This window comes from Pteronotus mesoamericanus, unplaced genomic scaffold (genome assembly GCF_021234165.1).
Source record: "Pteronotus mesoamericanus isolate MK-2021 breed Mesoamerican mustached bat unplaced genomic scaffold, CSHL_Meso_final scaffold_533, whole genome shotgun sequence".
Taxonomy (NCBI): Eukaryota; Metazoa; Chordata; class Mammalia; order Chiroptera; family Mormoopidae; genus Pteronotus; species Pteronotus mesoamericanus.
Genome location: NW_026555320.1, coordinates 9,111,536 through 9,129,327, shown reverse-complemented (window position 1 = coordinate 9,129,327; position 17,792 = coordinate 9,111,536). Strand labels below are relative to the sequence as shown.

The 17,792-nt window shown below is 68.3% G+C and overlaps 1 protein-coding gene across 2 annotated transcripts in view; it reads right to left on the bottom strand.

Annotated features, from left to right (window-relative positions):
• Positions 1-16,520, bottom strand: part of PDZRN3 (PDZ domain containing ring finger 3) — a 95,374-nt gene extending 78,854 nt beyond the window's left edge. The window contains exons 1-3 of one of the 2 annotated variants that reach the window (XM_054594839.1): positions 15,707-16,520; positions 12,215-12,301; positions 7,816-7,923 (exon numbers count right to left, since the gene is read on the bottom strand). In XM_054594839.1, coding sequence (XP_054450814.1) covers positions 7,816-7,923; positions 12,215-12,301; positions 15,707-16,429 — 918 coding nt within the window. In that variant the 5' untranslated portion in view covers positions 16,430-16,520. The remainder of the gene's footprint in view (positions 1-7,815; positions 7,924-12,214; positions 12,302-15,706) is intronic. The other variant, XM_054594840.1, reaches the window with a different exon arrangement.
• Positions 16,521-17,792: the final 1,272 nt, after the last annotated feature.

Sequence of the window (17,792 nt, the reverse complement as noted above, 5' to 3'; positions counted from 1 at the left end):
ACGGGGGTCCCAGAGCAGGCCCGTGACGGCGAGCCCAGCACGGCGAGCACAGCCGGGGACACTGGGCCCCCTCCGCGCGGGGCCAGGTGGGCGCTGGCCCACGGGCCGGGGGTCGCTTCTGAGGTCGTTATACGAACGCCTAAGTACTAGGCCGTGCCCCCGCAGTTAATGTAAAATAACGCTGGGTGTCAAATGCAACTGAAAGCGCGAGCGCACGCAGCGTGACACCTGAAGGACCCCCAGGCTAACCCTGGACGCGCCTCACCGAGGACTTCGGGGCCGACCAACGTGCGGCTGCTCTTGGCCACAGAGGGGGCGGCGCGGTCCGCAAAGGCGGGACCACTCGGCTGTGACACCTCCTGTCTCTGAGCCGCCTGCAGAGCCCCGCGGCCCAGCCGACCCGCCCCCCCCCGCCCCCCGCCCGCCCCCGTGCCGGCCTGAGGCCCAGGACCAGCTCGCGAGGCTCAGCAGGCAAACGCGGCCCCCAGGGCACTCGGCTGGGCACTTCCTTTGCGGAAACGGGGGCGAAGGCGAACGGACACCCGCGAACCGGGGATCAGACTCGATGCCGCCCGCCGCCGGCCAGGCGGGGGCGTGTCTGTCCAACGCAGCGCTGGCAGGGCCCACGGACCTCACACGCCAGGTCCGGGCGAGGAGCGGGAGCGCCGAAGCCAGGCAGGCGCCCGGCCACCGGGGCCCCGGGGCCCGCCCCGGCCCCGCCCCCGGCCCCGCCCCCGCCCGGGCGCGAGCGCCGGGGGCGTCCTCGCGCCCGTGACCTGGTCGCCTGCGCCCGAGCTCAGAGGGCCGGTGGCCGCTCATAGGACCTGCCCTGTGGTGGCCAAAGTCGACTTTTGTGGGATAACGCATCAGTCACCCCCTAAACAAACGCAGGCCGACTGCCAAAAGCCCTTCAAGAGCCGTGGACTCTGAACGCTGGGGAGAAGCGCTGCCGGAAGAGCCGGCGCACGGCAGGACGGAGGGGGCGGGGCAGGGAAGCCCTGCCGCGTCCCGGGAGCGAGGCGCCCTTTGGAAGCCTCCGTGCGGGCTGCGCACGCGGGGCCGGCGGCCGCCGACCTTCTGCCCAGAGCCCCCCACCCCAACACCCAAACCGGGGACACGCACTTCATCGGGTGTCAACGACGGAGAACACAGGAAACAGGCTGATTAAAAGAACGCAGCGAGCACACGCGAAAAGACCGGCAATGCAGCGGCCGGGAAAGGGCGCCCACCTGCCCAGCTGCAACGAGGCCGGAGCTGCCCCTCCGCAGGGACGGCCACGCCGCCCTGCCCGGCGGCCGGCTCCCAGCAGTGGGGCTTCCGCGGACCTTGTCCGAACACACCGCGAGCGCACAAGGGTCCAAACTGCACAAACGCGGGGAAGCCAGTTCCAGCGACGCAGGCAGGATCGTAGGCCCCAGCACCGAGGAACGGGTCTCTCCGCGGCAATTTACTTGTCAGAATCCAGCGCCGGCTCCCCAAGGCACCTGCTGAAATCATCCGTCTTTACTCTTTTCACTCCGCCGGGCTGCACTTGCCGGCTAAACACTCGTTGACAGACGGGGCCTGCCGGTGAGGCAGTTGGCCGATTCTGTGCCTCTCTGGTGTGGGGTACGCGGCGTTGAGTGACAGCTTTAGAGCTACCGAGAAAGCATCCAAGCTCTAGAGGAGGACAATTTCTGGAAAATGGAGTTATAAAGAGTAAAATTCGGAACAGACCAAGCACCACTCGCGCTCTGGAGACACTCCCGTGGGCGAGTGGGCTGCGAGGTCCCCGCGGCACCACCGTGCGATGGCTGTGACGTTTGGGGACGTGACGCAATCAACGCGTCCCTCGGGGCGGGGGTCACTCGCTCGGGCCCGGGCCCCGAACCAGCCCGTGAAAGGTCCATTTCCGCTCACTCTTCCTCCCCGCCTTCCGGCCCCAGTCCCGAGCTGGGTGCGCGGCCCTTCCCCGCGGAGCCGCGCACACAGGGTCCTCCGAGGAGCCCGCCCGCCGGCCTGGGCAGCCGCGCCTACACTGCTCAGGCTGCGCGGAGGCGGAGGCGCGACGCCGCGTGCAGACACGGATGTGCCACGAGAGAAACGGCGCAGCGCCCTGGGCCCCGGGCACCACTCTGGGCCGGCTCCCTAACGCGCCCCCAGGGGCCTCCCCGCGCACCTGCTCTGTGTTCCCAGGACTCCCGGCGCCGGTCGGCGCGCTCCTGGGCTCGGCCAGCTTCGGGCGCCTCCACCCACGGCGCCGGGGAGAAGGGAGCAGAGAGGACCAGTCCGCACCCCGGCCCCTCCTCGTGGGGTGGCCCCTGGACGGTGTCCACCCCCATCCAGGCAGCCCGCTCCACAGGGCCCTCCTCTGGGCTTGGGGTTCCTCCCCACCCTGCCTTCCGGCCGCTGGGTCACAGCATGGCCCCCAGCCCAGACTCGCTTCCCTGCGGGGCCACAAACCAGGCCCAGGAGCCAGACCAGCTCCAGCGGCTTTGCGGAGTTTCAGGAGAAGCCGGGGCTGCTCCCTCCTACGTGGGCACCAGAGTGAAGCGGGGGGAACGGTGGGCATGTGCCGCCCCCACCCCCACCCCCCACCCTCTGAAAACGGTCCTGTTGCCGACAGCTCCCCTGGCTTCTCCGATCTCAGGTGGGCTCTCGGTGAAGGCCGGGCCCTGCACGATACAGCCCCAGCCGCTGTCACTAATGCCACTTCACAGAGAACAAGGGCATTCGGATTCCTCGGGAAAATCCTCAGGAGAGAGAGGGCGTTACAGCGAGAGAGGGTGGACTTAGGGGGCGGAAGCCTGTGCTTGCAGGAAGGATCAGAGCCCCCGCCGCCGCCCCCGCAGGAAGCTGCCGCGGCGACCTCCTCCTTCAGCCCCAAAGAAGCATCCACACTGAGTGAATGAACTGGGAAGCTTTCGCCGCAGAACCGGCCGGAGCTGCGAATGAGGCAGAACAAGGGGGAGGCTCCCGGCTGCCGCGCAGAGCGCGCGCTCCCTGGTTACGCATGGTTCCTCCCCGCGGCCCCCACGCCAGGTTTGAAGATTAACTCAGGGGTATCGGAGTCCTGCCTGGAGACAAAAACCTCCGGAAGCACGCCGCTCTGGGGGGCCCCAGCCTGGGGGGCCAAGACCAATGGCAGCTACACGCGGAGAGAGACGCTTTCACAGGGAGCCCCGGCCGCCTGCCCTGCGAGGGAGCCCGTCTCTGTCCGAGCGGCTGGCAGGTAAACACACGAGCCAACGCCCCCGTCCAGGGAATTCCAGCCTCCGTTCTTGGCTCAGGCGTTCAAAGGGAAAATCGAGACGGCGGCGCTGCCTCAGTCTGACCGTCCGAAGCTCGGGGCTCCAGGTTCGCGTGTTCTGTGAACGGCGCTCCTAGAAAACAGGCCAGGAGCTGTCTGCCAAGGAATTCCTGGTTTCTGCATTGACGTTGACACCCACAGGGTCCTCAGCCTCCTGTTAATGCGACGGGGGGACTCGCCCTGTCGGTTTGTCACTTTCCCCACTCGTTCAGCACAGGAGACAAGTCGCGAACACGCTGGCAGGAAGGCAACCGGCAGGAGATGCAATCAGCCCTGGCCGACGTGGCTCAGTAGGCCGGGCGCCGTCCCGCAAAGCGCCAGGCTGCCGGGCTGGGCGCCGTCGGGGCACAGGCCAGGGCTGCGGGCCAGTCCCCGTCGGGGGCACGTGAGAGGCAACCGGTCGGCGTTTCACCCCCTTTCTCCCTCCCTCCTCCTCTCTCTAAGGACAGATGAATAAAATTGTTTTAAAAAGGTGAAATCTATGTCTTCGCTGCAACAGGCTTCAAGTGTGTGGCCCCGGGTGTCCCCACATCCGCCTGCGGCCAGAGGCTCTTCAAAGCCCTCCCAGCGTTCCCTCCAGAGGGGCCTCCCGAAGTGCCCTGGGGACCCCACTTCCTGGCCACCTGGTCTAATGAAGCCACTAGGCAGAGTCCTCATTTCCGGGGAGATGTGTGAGACCTCACAGCAGATACTGGGACACTCAAAACAGAAGGGAGCGGAGGAACCTTCCAGAGCCCTGCAGCGCTGATTCCACGTGGCTGAACGGTCCCACAGGAGGACCGGACCCAACCGCTGAGGCAGCAGAGGGCTGGTGGCCAATGCTAAAATCTCCCGAATCTGCCAGCAAAGCCTCCGCCGCAGGAGCTGAAACACCAGCTGCTGGAGACGTGCAGGCAAAGCGGGCGCGACTCCGGTGCCTGCTGCCGCGCAGGGGAGACCCGCCTCTACGTGAGACATGCCCTGGGTGTCAGCGAGGCAGCGGGAATTCCGTGCAGTGCAGGGCCCCAGCGGGGCACACCCTTAAAATCTGGCCTCCCGGCTGTCTTCAGACGCCTTCACGTGCGTCTTAAAAAACGCAAAACTAGGGCTCCCTCACTGATTCCCTGTGGCAGACACGCTTACTCACTCGCTTCCAAATAAAGCAGCCCCCTCTCCTGAGTACCCCGCACCGGGAGGCGCTATTTAAAGCCGCTGCCATTCCTGTGTGGACAGCTGGCGGCTCCACCTGTCTACTGCCCTCGTGTCCGATGTCCCGAGACCCCGGGACACACTGTCACCTGCCTCTCGTGCTTCTCATGTCTGACCTCTGCAGTCTGGCCCTCAGAACTTGGCTGCGTGACCCGAAAATCTATTTCCGAGCAGACAGCAGATATTTACTGGGAGAACCCTCATCCCAGGCAGGATGCCAGGGCCTGGGGACGTGGCAAACCCGGAGCTGGAGTGCCCACCCCAAGGGCCTGCCAACCTCACGGGGACACCCCCTCCCCGCGGAGCCCGGGGGCTGGGCGCCGACGCCGGGTCACGTTCGACGCCTGCGCTGACTCCGCCGCCGCCGGGCAACAGGCCGGGGCCCTGGACGAGCCAGCGGCAGACGGGCGAGTGCCGACGGTGTCTGAAAGGGCGCCCGCTGTGCGCCCGGGGGCGCGGCGACGCCCCCGCAGCAGGAGGAGCCCACACGGGCGGCCGCGGCCCTTCGGTGACCGGGAAAGCAGCGCAGCGGTGAGACATCAGCATTAGGAAGGGTAAAGCGGACCCGCAGCCGGTTCTGCACGCGGAAAGGAGGCGCGCCTCGTGACCACGGGCCAGCACCCCACGCGTCTGCGAGCGGGCCATCCCAACCGCTTTCCTCCCCGAGGTCGGCCCGGGGCCCCCGGAGGCCCGCAAAGACGGCAGCAGTTTCCCGAGGCTTTACGGAACCACAGGAAGCTTCGCCAGAGACGGACTCCCCGGCTCCCGGCCTGTGGCCCCGGTGTCTACCCCTGTGCGTCTGCCTACGGGCTGAGCCCCCTCTGCGGGGAGGGCCTGGCCTCTAGGAGCTGCGCGCCCCTCGCGGGACCAAACTACTGCGGCCGGGGCAGGGCAAGGCCAGGAGCCCTGGCACCGGGTGCTTGGCTCTGGGTGACGCGTCCGAGGCCAGTGACAAGATGAGCAAGTCGTTCCATGTCCCCACCTCCCACGTCGGAGGCGTCCGGGGACAGAGCCCACGGGACGCACACGCCTGCTACGCCACCTTGTACGTGAACTTGATCTACAGGCAGGCGGGTGGGCAGGTCAGGGCTGGTTCGGTTCACAGCACCAGAACCTTCACTAACCACCACCCAGGCCCGGAACCGGGCGGCACCCACGCTGGGAGGCTGGGACGTGTCCCAGCCCTGAGGTCGAACCCACGGGAGTTCTCTCTCGAACCCCGAGAAAGCAGGGCTCGGGGTCAGTCCTCAAGGGGCGGAATCCAGAGAAAGCCGCCGGCCCCAGCTCTCGCTGTGTTTGTTTCCCTGACGCCTCTGCAGCCCTGAACGTGGCTTCCACGTACACACCCGACACACAGTTCCCTTTAGTTCTGGTCAAAGTCAAGCACGTCGCCGTAGGAGGGACGCCCCCATTTAACAAAGCAGGAGGCGCGCGACCCGCGGCCCGAGAACCGCTCGGTGAGGCTTGCGGCTCGGCGCCCAACGCTCCGCGGCCCCACCCGGACGCCAGGGGACCCCTTCGCCCTCCGGCCCCGGACGGCAGCGCCGCCCCCTCCCGCCCGACCAGGACGCCGGCTGTGGCGGTTCTTATCTGCCACGCTGGCAGTTCCCGCGCCATCCTGCTACCCAAGACGGAACACGCGATTCCGTGTCACACTCTTCTCAAGTCTGTGTGGCCTCACGTTTTAAAAATCACTTAGAACGGGGGTCAACGACAGCAAAAGGCCAGAAACAGTTCCTACCCAGTGCCTTTACTGTTCTAATTATGGCAAAAAACAACAAACGCTTCCATGGACTTAATTTTCCAGCAAAATACAGGAGAAAAGAAAAGCTCATCCCTCATTCTTTGAGGACAGAATACCCTGTACGTTAAAGCCAGTGACGTCAGCAGACGCGCCTGTAAGATTTACTTAAACTACCAAGCAAATGAACCCAGGCTCCCGGGGACCAGGCTTCACACGCCGTTTCGTCCCTGGTCAGACAGTCCCCTGCCCCTCGCGGCCCAGGGACCGCGCCCCAGGCTTCCGCTTTTGTCTCTTACGGAGAGAAACGAGGTTATTCCACACCGCACTCAACACCGCGGGCAGCTTCCTGGATCGGCCCTGGGCCTCGGGGGGTGATGACGTCCCGGGGTGCCCTGGGGCGTCCCCACAGACACGCGCTCAGACGTGCGCGAGCCCACTTTCCCCGAGACGCGCAAATGTGCCCCCTTTTTTTTTTAACCAGCTCTTCGCTGAGCAACCTGGGAAGTCTCCTCCGCCCACACGCGGCACGTCGGGGGCCGCGTCCCCTGCGGGCTTCCCTGCGGCTGGGAGGCGGAGTCGGCGCCACCCCAGGCGGAGGCCCTGCTCCGGCGTCGCCGCTGCGGCCTTGGCGCTGCATCCTGCCCGCGCCTGCGGCCCCTGGCTGCTTCCTGCGCCACGGGGACCGCGATGCCGTCGCAGAACCCGTCGCTCTGGCCCGGTCACCGCCGTGCCGCCCTTTGGAAGGAAGGGAACGCGTCCTTTCTCCTCGGTTTCACACTCACCTTTAATCACCGAGGAAAAAGCAGCTCGTGCCCCGTGGACAGTGTTGCACTAAGACATCCCAGACTCTCAACAAAGGAGGGTGAATATTTTTTTCCTGCCTGATTGTCACCACGTCCCCATCACGTGACTGTGGCCTCAGCCAGGTGCAGAGCAGCCAAAATCGTCAAAAACGCCCGAGAAACGTCATTCAGGTCGACCTTGGGCACAAGAGCCCCACAAGGAGACAAGGGTGGCGCGTCCCCCTCGGCCCCGCAGACGTCCCGTGACGCCGTGGCTCTTCCCCAACACCGTGCGGGGCCCGGGTGCCCCGAGCCTCGCAGAGGGCAAGCCCACCCCACAGAGGGCGAGTCAGGGACGACGCGGGAACTCCCGGCCACCAGCCTCGGCCCGCACGTCCCCGACCACCAGCCTGTGCAGCTGCCACAGGCAGCGAAGACAGAAACACCGAGGACAAGGCGCCTGGGGGCCCCGTGGCGAGCGCCCGGAAGCCAGCGTGACACCCACGCCCGCACGGCACGCGCGGCGACCGACGGAGCTGTCGCCACGTGCCCCCGGGGCTGCCCGGCACTCAGCCGACCACGGGCTGCCCACGGAACCGCAGCTGCGGCGCAGGACACGCGCGGCCACGGGCTGTGTCCCACAGTGGACATGCCCCTCGTGCCCGGGCTCCCCCGGAAGTCACCCCCGGAAGTCACCCCCGGCCGCACGGCCAGACGCTGCGCCTGCCCCCGGCCCCCACGGGGTGCCCCCCCGCCCCGCGCCCAGCACGTCGCGGAGCCGACGCAGGCGCCGCTGGCCCACGTCCACGCACCTCGACAATCCTGTCGTGAATCTGCAGGCCCCCGTCCTTGGCTGCGGGCCCGCTGTCCGCGATCCTGGAGACGAAGATGCCTTCGCTGGAGGACCCATCTTGGTTGTCCTTTGGATGAAAAGAAACACGCGTGAGTGCCAGGCCCCACAGGCCCCACGCCTCACGCAGCCCAGAGCGGCAACAATGGGAAAGCTGCTTGTCCCTCCAGCTTCTGTTGGCACGGAGAAAACCCTTCGCCCACTCCGGGGGCACGAGTGGGCCCCGCCACGCCGACCCCGAGCCTCGGTCTGCGTCCACGCGTCCGCCCCGGCCCATGTCGACGGGCCGCCTCCCTACGCCGCGCCTGTCCCTTCCCTGAGCTGCGAAAACCGTGGGTGGCTTCACCCAGCCCCGCTGCCCACCTGGCACCCAGAGGCCGCGCAACACCCGCCTCCCAGGTGTGACCAGGGGGCAAGGCCGTTGCCACACCTCCCTCCCGCGCCCGGGATGCCTCTGCCAGCGCTCACGTGCGGCGAGGCCCTGGCCCGCACGTGCGGCTGGTTCTGCGGAGGGGCCCCGCGGGGCCCGCACGGTGGCTCCCCGACGGCGCGTCCCCCGCGTCCTCCCAGCACGGGCCTTCCGGGACGCTGAGCAGCTCCCAATGCCCACGACAGCGCTTTCACTTAATTCAGTGACACTGAGCAACGCTGCGACACCTAATACTCGGACGTGGACGCAGGGGCCCCCCAGTCTCCTCAGATCCCTGCAGACCTTCCCAAGTCCAGGCGGCTCTTCCTGGGGCAGAGGAGAGCTCGCGGCCTCCGCGCCGGCCTTTTCTCAAAATCGGACGCTCTGACCACCTCCTCGGAAAGCGTCCCCGCGCTCGTTCACGGCCGTCTCTCCTTCCGGGCGGCACCACGGCGCCTTGGTGCCGGCGTGTGGCCCCCACGCACAGCCCCTGCTTCCCAAGCGAGGCACCCGGCAGGCGAGGGCAGGACAGTGCCCGGAAACCCCCACCCCCCGTGTGGGGCTCGCTCGCAGACGCCACTCGATCCACCTCGGTGACACCCGCCCGCTCGCAGAGACTCAGGGGGAACCCCCCTCCCGGGCCCTCTCCGAGGCACCAGGGTGACCGCTGTGATTCACAGACACCAGGTCACAGCCGGAAACGAGCACCGCGCGCTTTCCCGGGGCTGCCCCCGCGGGACGGCGCAGGTCTCCAGCTGCCGCTGCGTTCCATCCGCTTCCATCCGGCCCTTCCGAGAGGGACGGGCCGGGGTGCGGGGCGCGGGGCCGGACCGGCTGTCCTGACCTCCCGACCTCCGGCCCCCGCCCCCGCCCCGCCGGCTGCACAGCCACCTTCGCTCCCTGAACTTCCGCGGGTGCCGGCCCCCTCGCAGCCGCGGTGCCGGCCGCGGGGCCTGCCCTTGGGGGTGCCCTCAGGCACACGTCGAAGCCGCGCGGCCGCCCCTCGTGCGAACACACGCCCCAGCCCGTCACACGCGCACTCACAGCAGCCACAGGGGCCCGTCCTGTTAGTGGTTCGTTCGTGAGTGAAACCCCCGACCCGCCGAGGTTCGGCGACGTGCCCGGCCGGGGTCACACGGCGGAACGCAGCGCGGGGCGGCCTCAAGCTCAGCACAGGCTGCTCCCTCACACACGCCCTGAGCGCAGCTTCCCACTGAGGAAACGCCCGAAACACACAGGGGTTCGGAGGCCAGCATTCCAGGTGGCGGAACATTCCACCGGGGAGGCTGCAAGGCCTCCGCCGACCACAGAGGCTGACGGGCAAGCCCGGGCTCCCCAAGGGGTGACGTCAGCGCCTCGCGTCGAAGAGGCCTGTGTCTGCTCTGGCCTCACGGCTCCGCGGTTCTTGGCTGGAAGGAGAGCGGGATGGGGACGGGGCTCTGGCTTCGGTTCACGTCGCAGAAACTGCATCCAACACCCGTCGTTTTTCTCTGGGCACAACGGAGCGTTCGCGCGAGAACCAGAGAAACGGCAAACGGCACAGTTCAGGGGAAATGGAGGCCACATGGGGCGAGGACAGAGGGACAAAGAAAACCAGTCACGCCCCGGGCAGCTCGGGTTGCCCTGGGCCCTTCCTCATCCCCTCCTTGCGCAGCGACACGCGAACTGAGCTGCTGGCGGTGTGTGGTGTTTCTCCGGCTTGAGAAACATGGGGGGCCCCTGGCAGCAACAGGCACCTACCAGGGGCTAGGGGAGCGGGTGACGCCCAGGCTGGCCGCTGCTTCCTCGGGGCTGTGAGAACGGACGAGGACACCGCGGCTTCGCTAAGTGTGTCCGTACCACACGCAGAGCCCGTCGTGGCCTGGCTCTGCCGCGGCCCACCCAGTGTCTCCTGAGGACTCCTGGGGACACGCGTGTCCCTGGCACATGTTCTACCTGCGGCTCCTGACACCGCTGCCCATCGGCCCCTCGGGGCCCTGCCCCGTTTCCAGGCGGCACCGCAGGATTCATTTAGGTTTTGTTGCGTCCTCTCTGCTCATCAACCCACGTTTTAGAAAATGCCACGGTGAACGCGTGCACACGGCGCCCAGGGTTCCTCGGGGGACGCGCAGGGAGTCCTCGCAGAAAGACCCCGTGAACGGAGAACATTGAGCAACGCCCCCAAATTCAGCCTGGCTCGCACTTACATCTCTAATCTTTTAGAGGAAGAAGAAAATAACCTGAAGCTCATGCCTGGAGAAGCACGAGAAGGAACCAAAGACCCTCGCTCCCGCGAGGCTGGGCGCTGCCACCGCCGGGGAGGCGCCGTCCGGGACCCCAGCGTGCGTCCCGCGTCCCGCGGGCACTCGGCTCCCGCCTGCTGCTGCCGCCGCGCTTCACAGGCACCGCGTCCGGGACAGACTGGAGGCCTGCGGCCGCCGTGCGCCGAGCATGTCCAACAGCACCTGCCTCTCCTGCCCGAGTCACGTTTCGGTGCTTCTCTCAATGTCCCCACAGCGTCACGACGAGCACACACGTGTGGTGATCTGTGATCTGCCATCCTCGATGTTCCCACTGAGGCTGTGAGGGGCGCCAGAAACCACAGGCCAGTAGAAGACCGCGGACTTGACCGGCAGCGGCGCGGGTCCCGCTCTCCGCGCGCAGGACGGCCTCATCTGCAGGTGCCGCCCTCTGGGCTCCCGCAGCCGGAGGGCGGGAGTCCCTGCAGCTTCGCGGCCTTGGGGACCGGCGGGCTCTCCTGGGGGGGCCACGGAGCCGCGACTTGAGGCTGCAGCCAGCGCTCACATACCGTCCGAAAGCCCCAGGGCCCTCGGGGATGGTGCTGCATCCAGCGGCCTTCAATCCGTGAACGGACCACAAAGCTGGGTGGCCACACGCCTGTCCACTGCAAGGCTTCCCGAGCGCCCTGTGCCCACGGCTGAGACCGACCGCCCCCGCCCCCGACGGGGACGGACACGGGCATCGGCGCTGTGCTCGTGCTGGTCACGCAGCGTCCACTCTGCGGCCCAGAGGGGAGGGCAACTGTGACGTTCCAAGGTCTGACCACGTGAGACACACATTTGGTAAAGCTGTCGCTGCCACGGACAGTGGCTTCTCCGGTGGATTTGGGCAAAGTCACCACAGAAGCTTCTGGAAGGATTCACCATCCTCAATGCCACTAAGAACGTTCGTACTTCACGGGCAGAGGTCGAAACAGCAGCCGTAGCGGGGCCTGGCCGACGTCGACCCCGGCCCTCAGGACGGCGGCCGTGACGGCTGGGGAGAGTGCCCCTCGCACCGCGGGACCGTCCGCGAGCCACCGCCCGCCCCCGGACTCGGCCCAGTCGGTCACTCGTGTTCTCTGTGCTTCTTCCCCGACCCCCCCCCCCAGGACAAACTCGCTGACCGCAGGGACGCAAGCTCTGGCTGACAGCAAACAGCCCTGGTCAATGCGCATTCGTTAAACCAACTAGATTTTCTCTTCCTTTGGACTAGTTTCCTGTTAGGCTATTAAATGAGACGGTCAGCAAAAGAAACGAGCGAGAGATGACACACACTCAGGCCGTCCCACCGGGACCTGAGGCCCTGCCCCCCGCCCCCCGCCCGGGCCCCCGGGGGTGGCACAGACCTGTCCTCGCAGAGACAAGCCCTCAGGGGCTCGGCCCCTCCTCCCCGAGGAGGGACTAAGGCGAGTGGGCCGGAGTCGCGGTGGGAGGAGGCCAAGCACACGACCCGCCGGACGGCCGTCCCCAGCTGCGGGCCCCCCGGCCGTGCCAGGCGGCGCCCCTGCCCCACAAGCAGGCGTCACCCCGAATGCGGCAGCGGAACGAGCTGCCGCGTCACCAGGACGATGACACCGTAGGAAACAGCCACACTGAACCCCCCGTGTGGGGACGCGACGTAAACCACCAGGTCTCCCCTCACGGGAGCCACGGCCGGGGCGCAGCCCCCCGCCCCCCGGCAGCGCACGTACCGCGCAGGGGCGCCCGCCGATGATGTTGAAGCCGAGGGAGCCGGCGTCGCGGTGCAGGACCAGGGTCAGGCTCTTGGTCTCTTCGCCCTGCAGGGAATGAACAGGGAGGTCAGGGACACCCGCAAACAGGACGCGGGCGACCCAGGACCGTTGAGGCCCCTGCCTCTCGGAAAGGGCTGGGCCCAGGCCGAGCCCCCCCCTGCCCCGCCCCCGCCCCCGCCCCCGGTTTAGGTGGGGCGCTCAGCACAGTGCTACACAACCCCGGCCCCGGCACATGCCCGAACCCGCCAGCCCCCGGGGAGCAGGGCCGGGGCCCGGAGGGGGACGCTGGGGCGGGGGCGGTGGCCGTCCGCGGGGCAGCACGCCTTCGCGCCTGTGTCGGAGGGAGATCATCAGGATTTATGGGCAGAGGGGGCGGGGGCAGCAGGGCAGAGGGTCACAGACGAGTCCCAGGAAGCTACGCCCACCAGGCTCCCGGACGCCTGTGTTCTGAGGACCAGGGCGGGTGGAAGTGGGGGCAGGACACCGAGGCGGGGACAAAGCTCACGCACGCGCAGCGTCACCGAGCCCGCGCCGCCCTCCTGCGCTTCGCTCCTTGACGCCAACTCCCGGCCCACGTCACTGTCCGGCAGGCGGGGCTCTGGCGCGCGGCCTGCTCTCCCTTCGGGCACTTGGCAAGGGCCGTGGCGACACAGACGCCACGAGGGGGCCTACCCCGCACGTGCCCGTCCGGAGCCCGCCCTCCACGCGCTGAGGGGCCGCGAAGTGCGGCGGGCGGACGGGCCTCCCCTGGAGCCGTCCCAGACACAGGCCGCGCCCCAAGCGGGTCCGAACCTCGGAGCCAGGTGCGGGCGTCCGTGTTAACAATGTCTCCGGGCGGTGCCGACGGAGGGCAGCTGGAGAAGCTGGCTCCAGCTCAGCCTGAGGCCGGCGCCCGCAAACCCTGCGCCACCGGGCAGCTGAGGGACGGGCAGCGATGCCCGGTCGTTCCAGGGGACGAGGCCTGGCCCGCAGGAGCTGGTACCGACAGCCTTCCGAGTGTTTCGTATCCAGCTCAGCCCCTGACGGAGATGTGCGCACCACGGCTTGTGAAAAACAAAACTGTGGCGCGTGGAGTTTCCGAGGGACGCCAGCCCCTCCGGCCTGGGGAAAACACACCGCATCCAGTGCGGCAGAGCCCCCCCGAGGAAGTAAACAAGCCCTTCAGCAGCCTGAGCAGGAGCAGCAAGGGCCGCTGAGGGTTAACCAGGGCCAGAGCGGCTCCGCGGGCCTGGCCGGGGCCCAGGGGCTGAGGCCAAAGGAGGAGCCAGCAGAGCCGGGGCGTTCGCGGGCCTGAGGGGCAGAGCGTCTGTGAGCCCCGAAAGCGACGTCTTGTGCCCGGGCTGAACACCCCCGCTGCTCAGAGCATCAAAAGCATCCAGTTTTGATTCAAGTGCCGTATTTTTGGTTCAGAGAGAATTCACCCAAACACCCCAGAAAGAAAACAGAAAGGCACGAAAAATAACAAACAGGCCTCACAATGAGCGGCCGTCAAACCCGGGGAGTGAAGGGCTTATTTATAAACACGCGTCACTGGAAACTGCGCAGGCGGCCAGGTCACGCCAGGAACGGCCGAAGCGCGGGTCTCCTGCGCCCGGAACCGGCGCCGCTTGCGGGCCGGGCTCTGCCCCGGGGGCGGCTCAGGTCTCCCAGGGCCTCTGCAGCCTGTGCCCCCCGGGGAGCTCGGCGCTGTAAATATTTGCCCTGCGCCCAGCTCGGCCAGCTGCTGGGGCCGCAGCTGACAGTCAGGCGGGGCCGGCAGAGGGGGAAGCCTGCGGCCTGGTGTGGGCCGCGGAGGGGGCTGGGAGACGCGGGGCGGGGGAGGCAGACGCTGGCCTGGGGCCCGCAGGGCAGACACGCTCCCCTTGGCGGAGCCGCAGGACAGGCGACCAGAGAGCGGAGCCCCAGCTCACTGTCCCCGCTACGGAAAGCATGGCCTCCGCCATCAGGAAACCCTGGCTCCCAGGGGGCAACCCCTCCCCCGCCCCCGCCCCTGCCCCCGCCCCCGCAGAGAACCCTGGACAATATCTGGAGACATTTTTGGTTGTCAAAACTCAGAGCGGGGGAGGGGCGATGCTGACAGGGATCCAGCGGGTCGAGGCCAGGGACGCTGCTCAACACCCCACAGCAAAGACCACAGGCCAAAGTGTCCAGGGTCCCAGGACCCGACCCTGCTCTGCCCTGAGCTGCTGGGCGCCTTCGGGCAAGTTCTGCGACCTCTCTGGCCTGCCCGCCCGCCTGACTCAGAGAATCAAACTGATGAGGCACGAACGCGCCATCCTGGGCGGCCGGCGCAGGCCGTCACTCACTGAGGGGCCTGGCGTCCACACCCAGAGGCAGCGGCAGCCGCGAGGAGCGCCGGAGAGGGGCGCGTGCAGGCTCAGAACCCGACTCTGGCACCGACAGGCTAGGACCCGGGCCCAGCACGGCCCCCCCGCAGACCCCGTTTCTTCACCAACAAAACGAGAAGCATCGCAGCTGCCTCATGTGACCAGGACGGCACAGCTGAGCCGGGCGCAGCACAGGACCCAGGCCAGACTTGGGCTCCCGCCGCCTCCAGGCTGCGGGGCGGGCTCAGTGGGCGAAAACCATCGTGGGCCAGGCCTTGAGCCCGGAGCCCCCACCCCCGCCGGGCACAGCGCCAGCCAGGCCCTCCTCTCCTGACGGCCGACAGCAGCTGCTGCACGTTCCGGAAACCTGGAGCACCTGGACCGAGCCACAAGGCCACCCAGCCGGGCAGCACAAAGCCCGGACCCTGAAACAGTTCAGATTCACCGGACTCCGCCCCAGGACGGCTTCAGGCCCGGCGTCGGCCCCTTGCAGGCTTCCTGGACTCCCCGGAGGAGCCGCACAGGGGTGCCGGGCTGGGCTTCATCTCCCGTCCCCGCGCCAGGGGGCACGGATTCCAACTGTAGAGCCGGTCAGCAGCAGCCCAAGGTCAGCCGCGGGCGCCGGCCGGGCCCTGCACAAGCCCAGCCCTCCCTGCCGAGGCCCCTCTCCGGGCCCCCTCCGAGGTGTCTGAGCCGGGACGCAGGTCCTAACTCACCCTGTGCGCCAGTATCGTCCCCTGTGGGTCACGGGTGTAGGGACCACGTTTTCCCACCTCAGAAGAGGTTAGAAGGCTTCCCCCAACGCACCCTGGCTGGTCTAGCAGCCAACCTTGGACCCTGTGCCGGCTCCGCTCCCTGGTTGTGGGCCCCTTCCAGTCCTTCCAGCCTCCTGAAGCCGCTGTACCGTATTTCACCCTACGTGCCTAGTAATCTGGAGGGACCTGAGTTTACAAGCTCAGGCTGACTCAGCGCCCTGTTCCCGGGGACACAGCTGACAAGTGGCGGGAGGAGGGGGAGGCGGGGATGCTTCTGGGAAGCTCGTGGCATCCCAGTGCCCCAGGGACGAGATGGGGAGGTGCCCTGGGTCCCCGGGGCCTGGGACGGGGGTCTGGCACGCGCTTACCTTGCTGCCAGCCGGCGCGGCCACGCAGCGGCTAAGCGAGTCGAGGCGCGCACTGTACTCGGTGAACTTCTTTTGGTAGCGCAGGGCGGTCATTTGCAGCTCCAGCTGCGCCGCGGCCAGCTGCGCCACCAGCGACTTCTCGCGCTTGCCCGCGCGCAGCGCCTCCTTCTTGAGCGCCTTGTGCAAGGCGGCGAGCCGGGCCTGCAGCGCGCCGTTGTGCGCCCGCAGGGCCCGCGCGCAGCAGTGGCCGCCCGCGCGCAGCTCCCCGCGTGTCAGGGGCAGCCCGCAGCCCTCCTGGCAGCGGCCCACGGGTCTCGCGTCGCACGCATCCCGCATGTGCGCCTCCAGATCGCGGCGCAGCAGCACCTGGGCGCACCCCGCGTGGCGGCAGCGCGCGGGGGCGAAGTCGCAACGCTCCAGGTGCTCCGGCAGCTCCTGCAGCTTGACCACTCGGGCGCAGCCCCGCGCGGCGTGCGCGCACTTAATGTCCAGTTTGAGGATGAGGCGCTTCAGAGGCAGCACGTGGTTGAGCTCCTTGGCCGACAGGCGGCCGCGGCAGCGCGCGGGGCAGCTGCCCTCCTGCACCACCCAGGGCAGCACGCAGCCCGCGCAGAAGACGTGGCCGCACGGCGTGGTCAGCGGGTCCTCCAGCACCTTGCGGCACAGCGCGCACTTCAGGTCCGGGTCCACGTCGCCATCGAAGCGGTCCAGCTCGAAGCCCATGGTGGGGCCGGGCCGGGGTCGCCGCCGAGCGGCGCCCTCCCTGCCGCCCGCCCTGCAAGGAGCGCAGACCCGGCCGCGCGCGCGCTCTCCGCGGACTGAGCCCAACTCGGCAGACTTCTCGGAAAAGGCCCCGGGCTCCTCCGCCGTATTTGCGCGAGCGCGAGCGCACGCACATCCCGCCGGCGCCGCCCGCCTGGCCCGCCCGGCCCGCCCGCCGCGCCGGGGAGGCCCCGGGGTCGCCGAGAGGCCGCGCCCCCGCGACGCAGCCGGCAGCCGGCAGCCTCCTCTCCGGGGATGCCTCTCGCTCGCTCGCGCTCTTCGCTTCCGGAGGCAAATTCCAGCGAGAGAGGCTCGCGGATCCCGGAGCCGCGGCTGCCGTCGCCCCGCCCGCCCGGCGTCGCGGAGCCCCTTCCGGGACCACCGCCCGCCCTGTAGTCCGCCTCCCGCCCCGCCCCCGCCCCCTCCCCACCCCCGCCCCGCGGCCGGCGGCGGCCGGGAAACCGCTGGGGCCGCTACGCCCGCACTTACGGTCGCTGCGGAATCCGGCCGGGACAGTTGGGAGCCCTTGGCCCCAGCGCCGGCCCTGCGCCCCGGTCCGCGGCCTGGTCCCCACCTGACGCGACCATGTGGGAAGCTCAGGCTGGGACGAGGCGAAAGGAGCCCTGCGGGGTCGTGTGCGGCAGAGATTCTCAGACTGTAGCGCGGGGGCAGCGGTGACCCGGCGTGTCCGCAGCGTCTCTAGGAGTCGCTGACGCTGCTGGCCCAAATTCGGGCTGGAGCGTCCTCGAACCTGGGCCTTTGCGACCAGGGCGGTGCGCTCCCGGCGCCTGGAGCAACGCCCCTGGGCGTTGAAGGAAGACGGTGGGGGGATTCACCTCCGCGGCCGGGTGACCTAAGTGAGGCGGGAAGTGGACTCCGAGCTCCGCGCAGCTCCGGGCCTGGAAGCAGCATCCGCGCTGCCCCTTTGCTCTGGCTGCGCCCCTTCTGTGGCTGCGCAGCCCCCCGCCTTTGCTGTTTTGCTGTTTGGGGGTCACTTGTTTGGCACTGACTTTTAAGAAGCTGTCACTGGACAGTGCCCCTTAATCCGCGTTGGTGGCCCCTTGCTGTCCATGTGGGGGGGGGGAACTATCTTTTGACCCTCCAACCACCCACTCCTCTGAGGGGGGGGGGTGGGGGGGCGCGTGCGGCGTAACGCACTGGCCCTGGCGCAGCGGGCGCGCTTGGCAGGAGCCCTCCCTGGGTGTGTCTGTGAAGCCACTGGCAGGGTCTGGGCGGGTGGGTAGGAAACACGTCCTTCCAGCAAAGGGGTGTGGACATCAGTGGGCGAGTCTTCAGACCAAGCTGGTTCCAAGCCGCAAGCCCA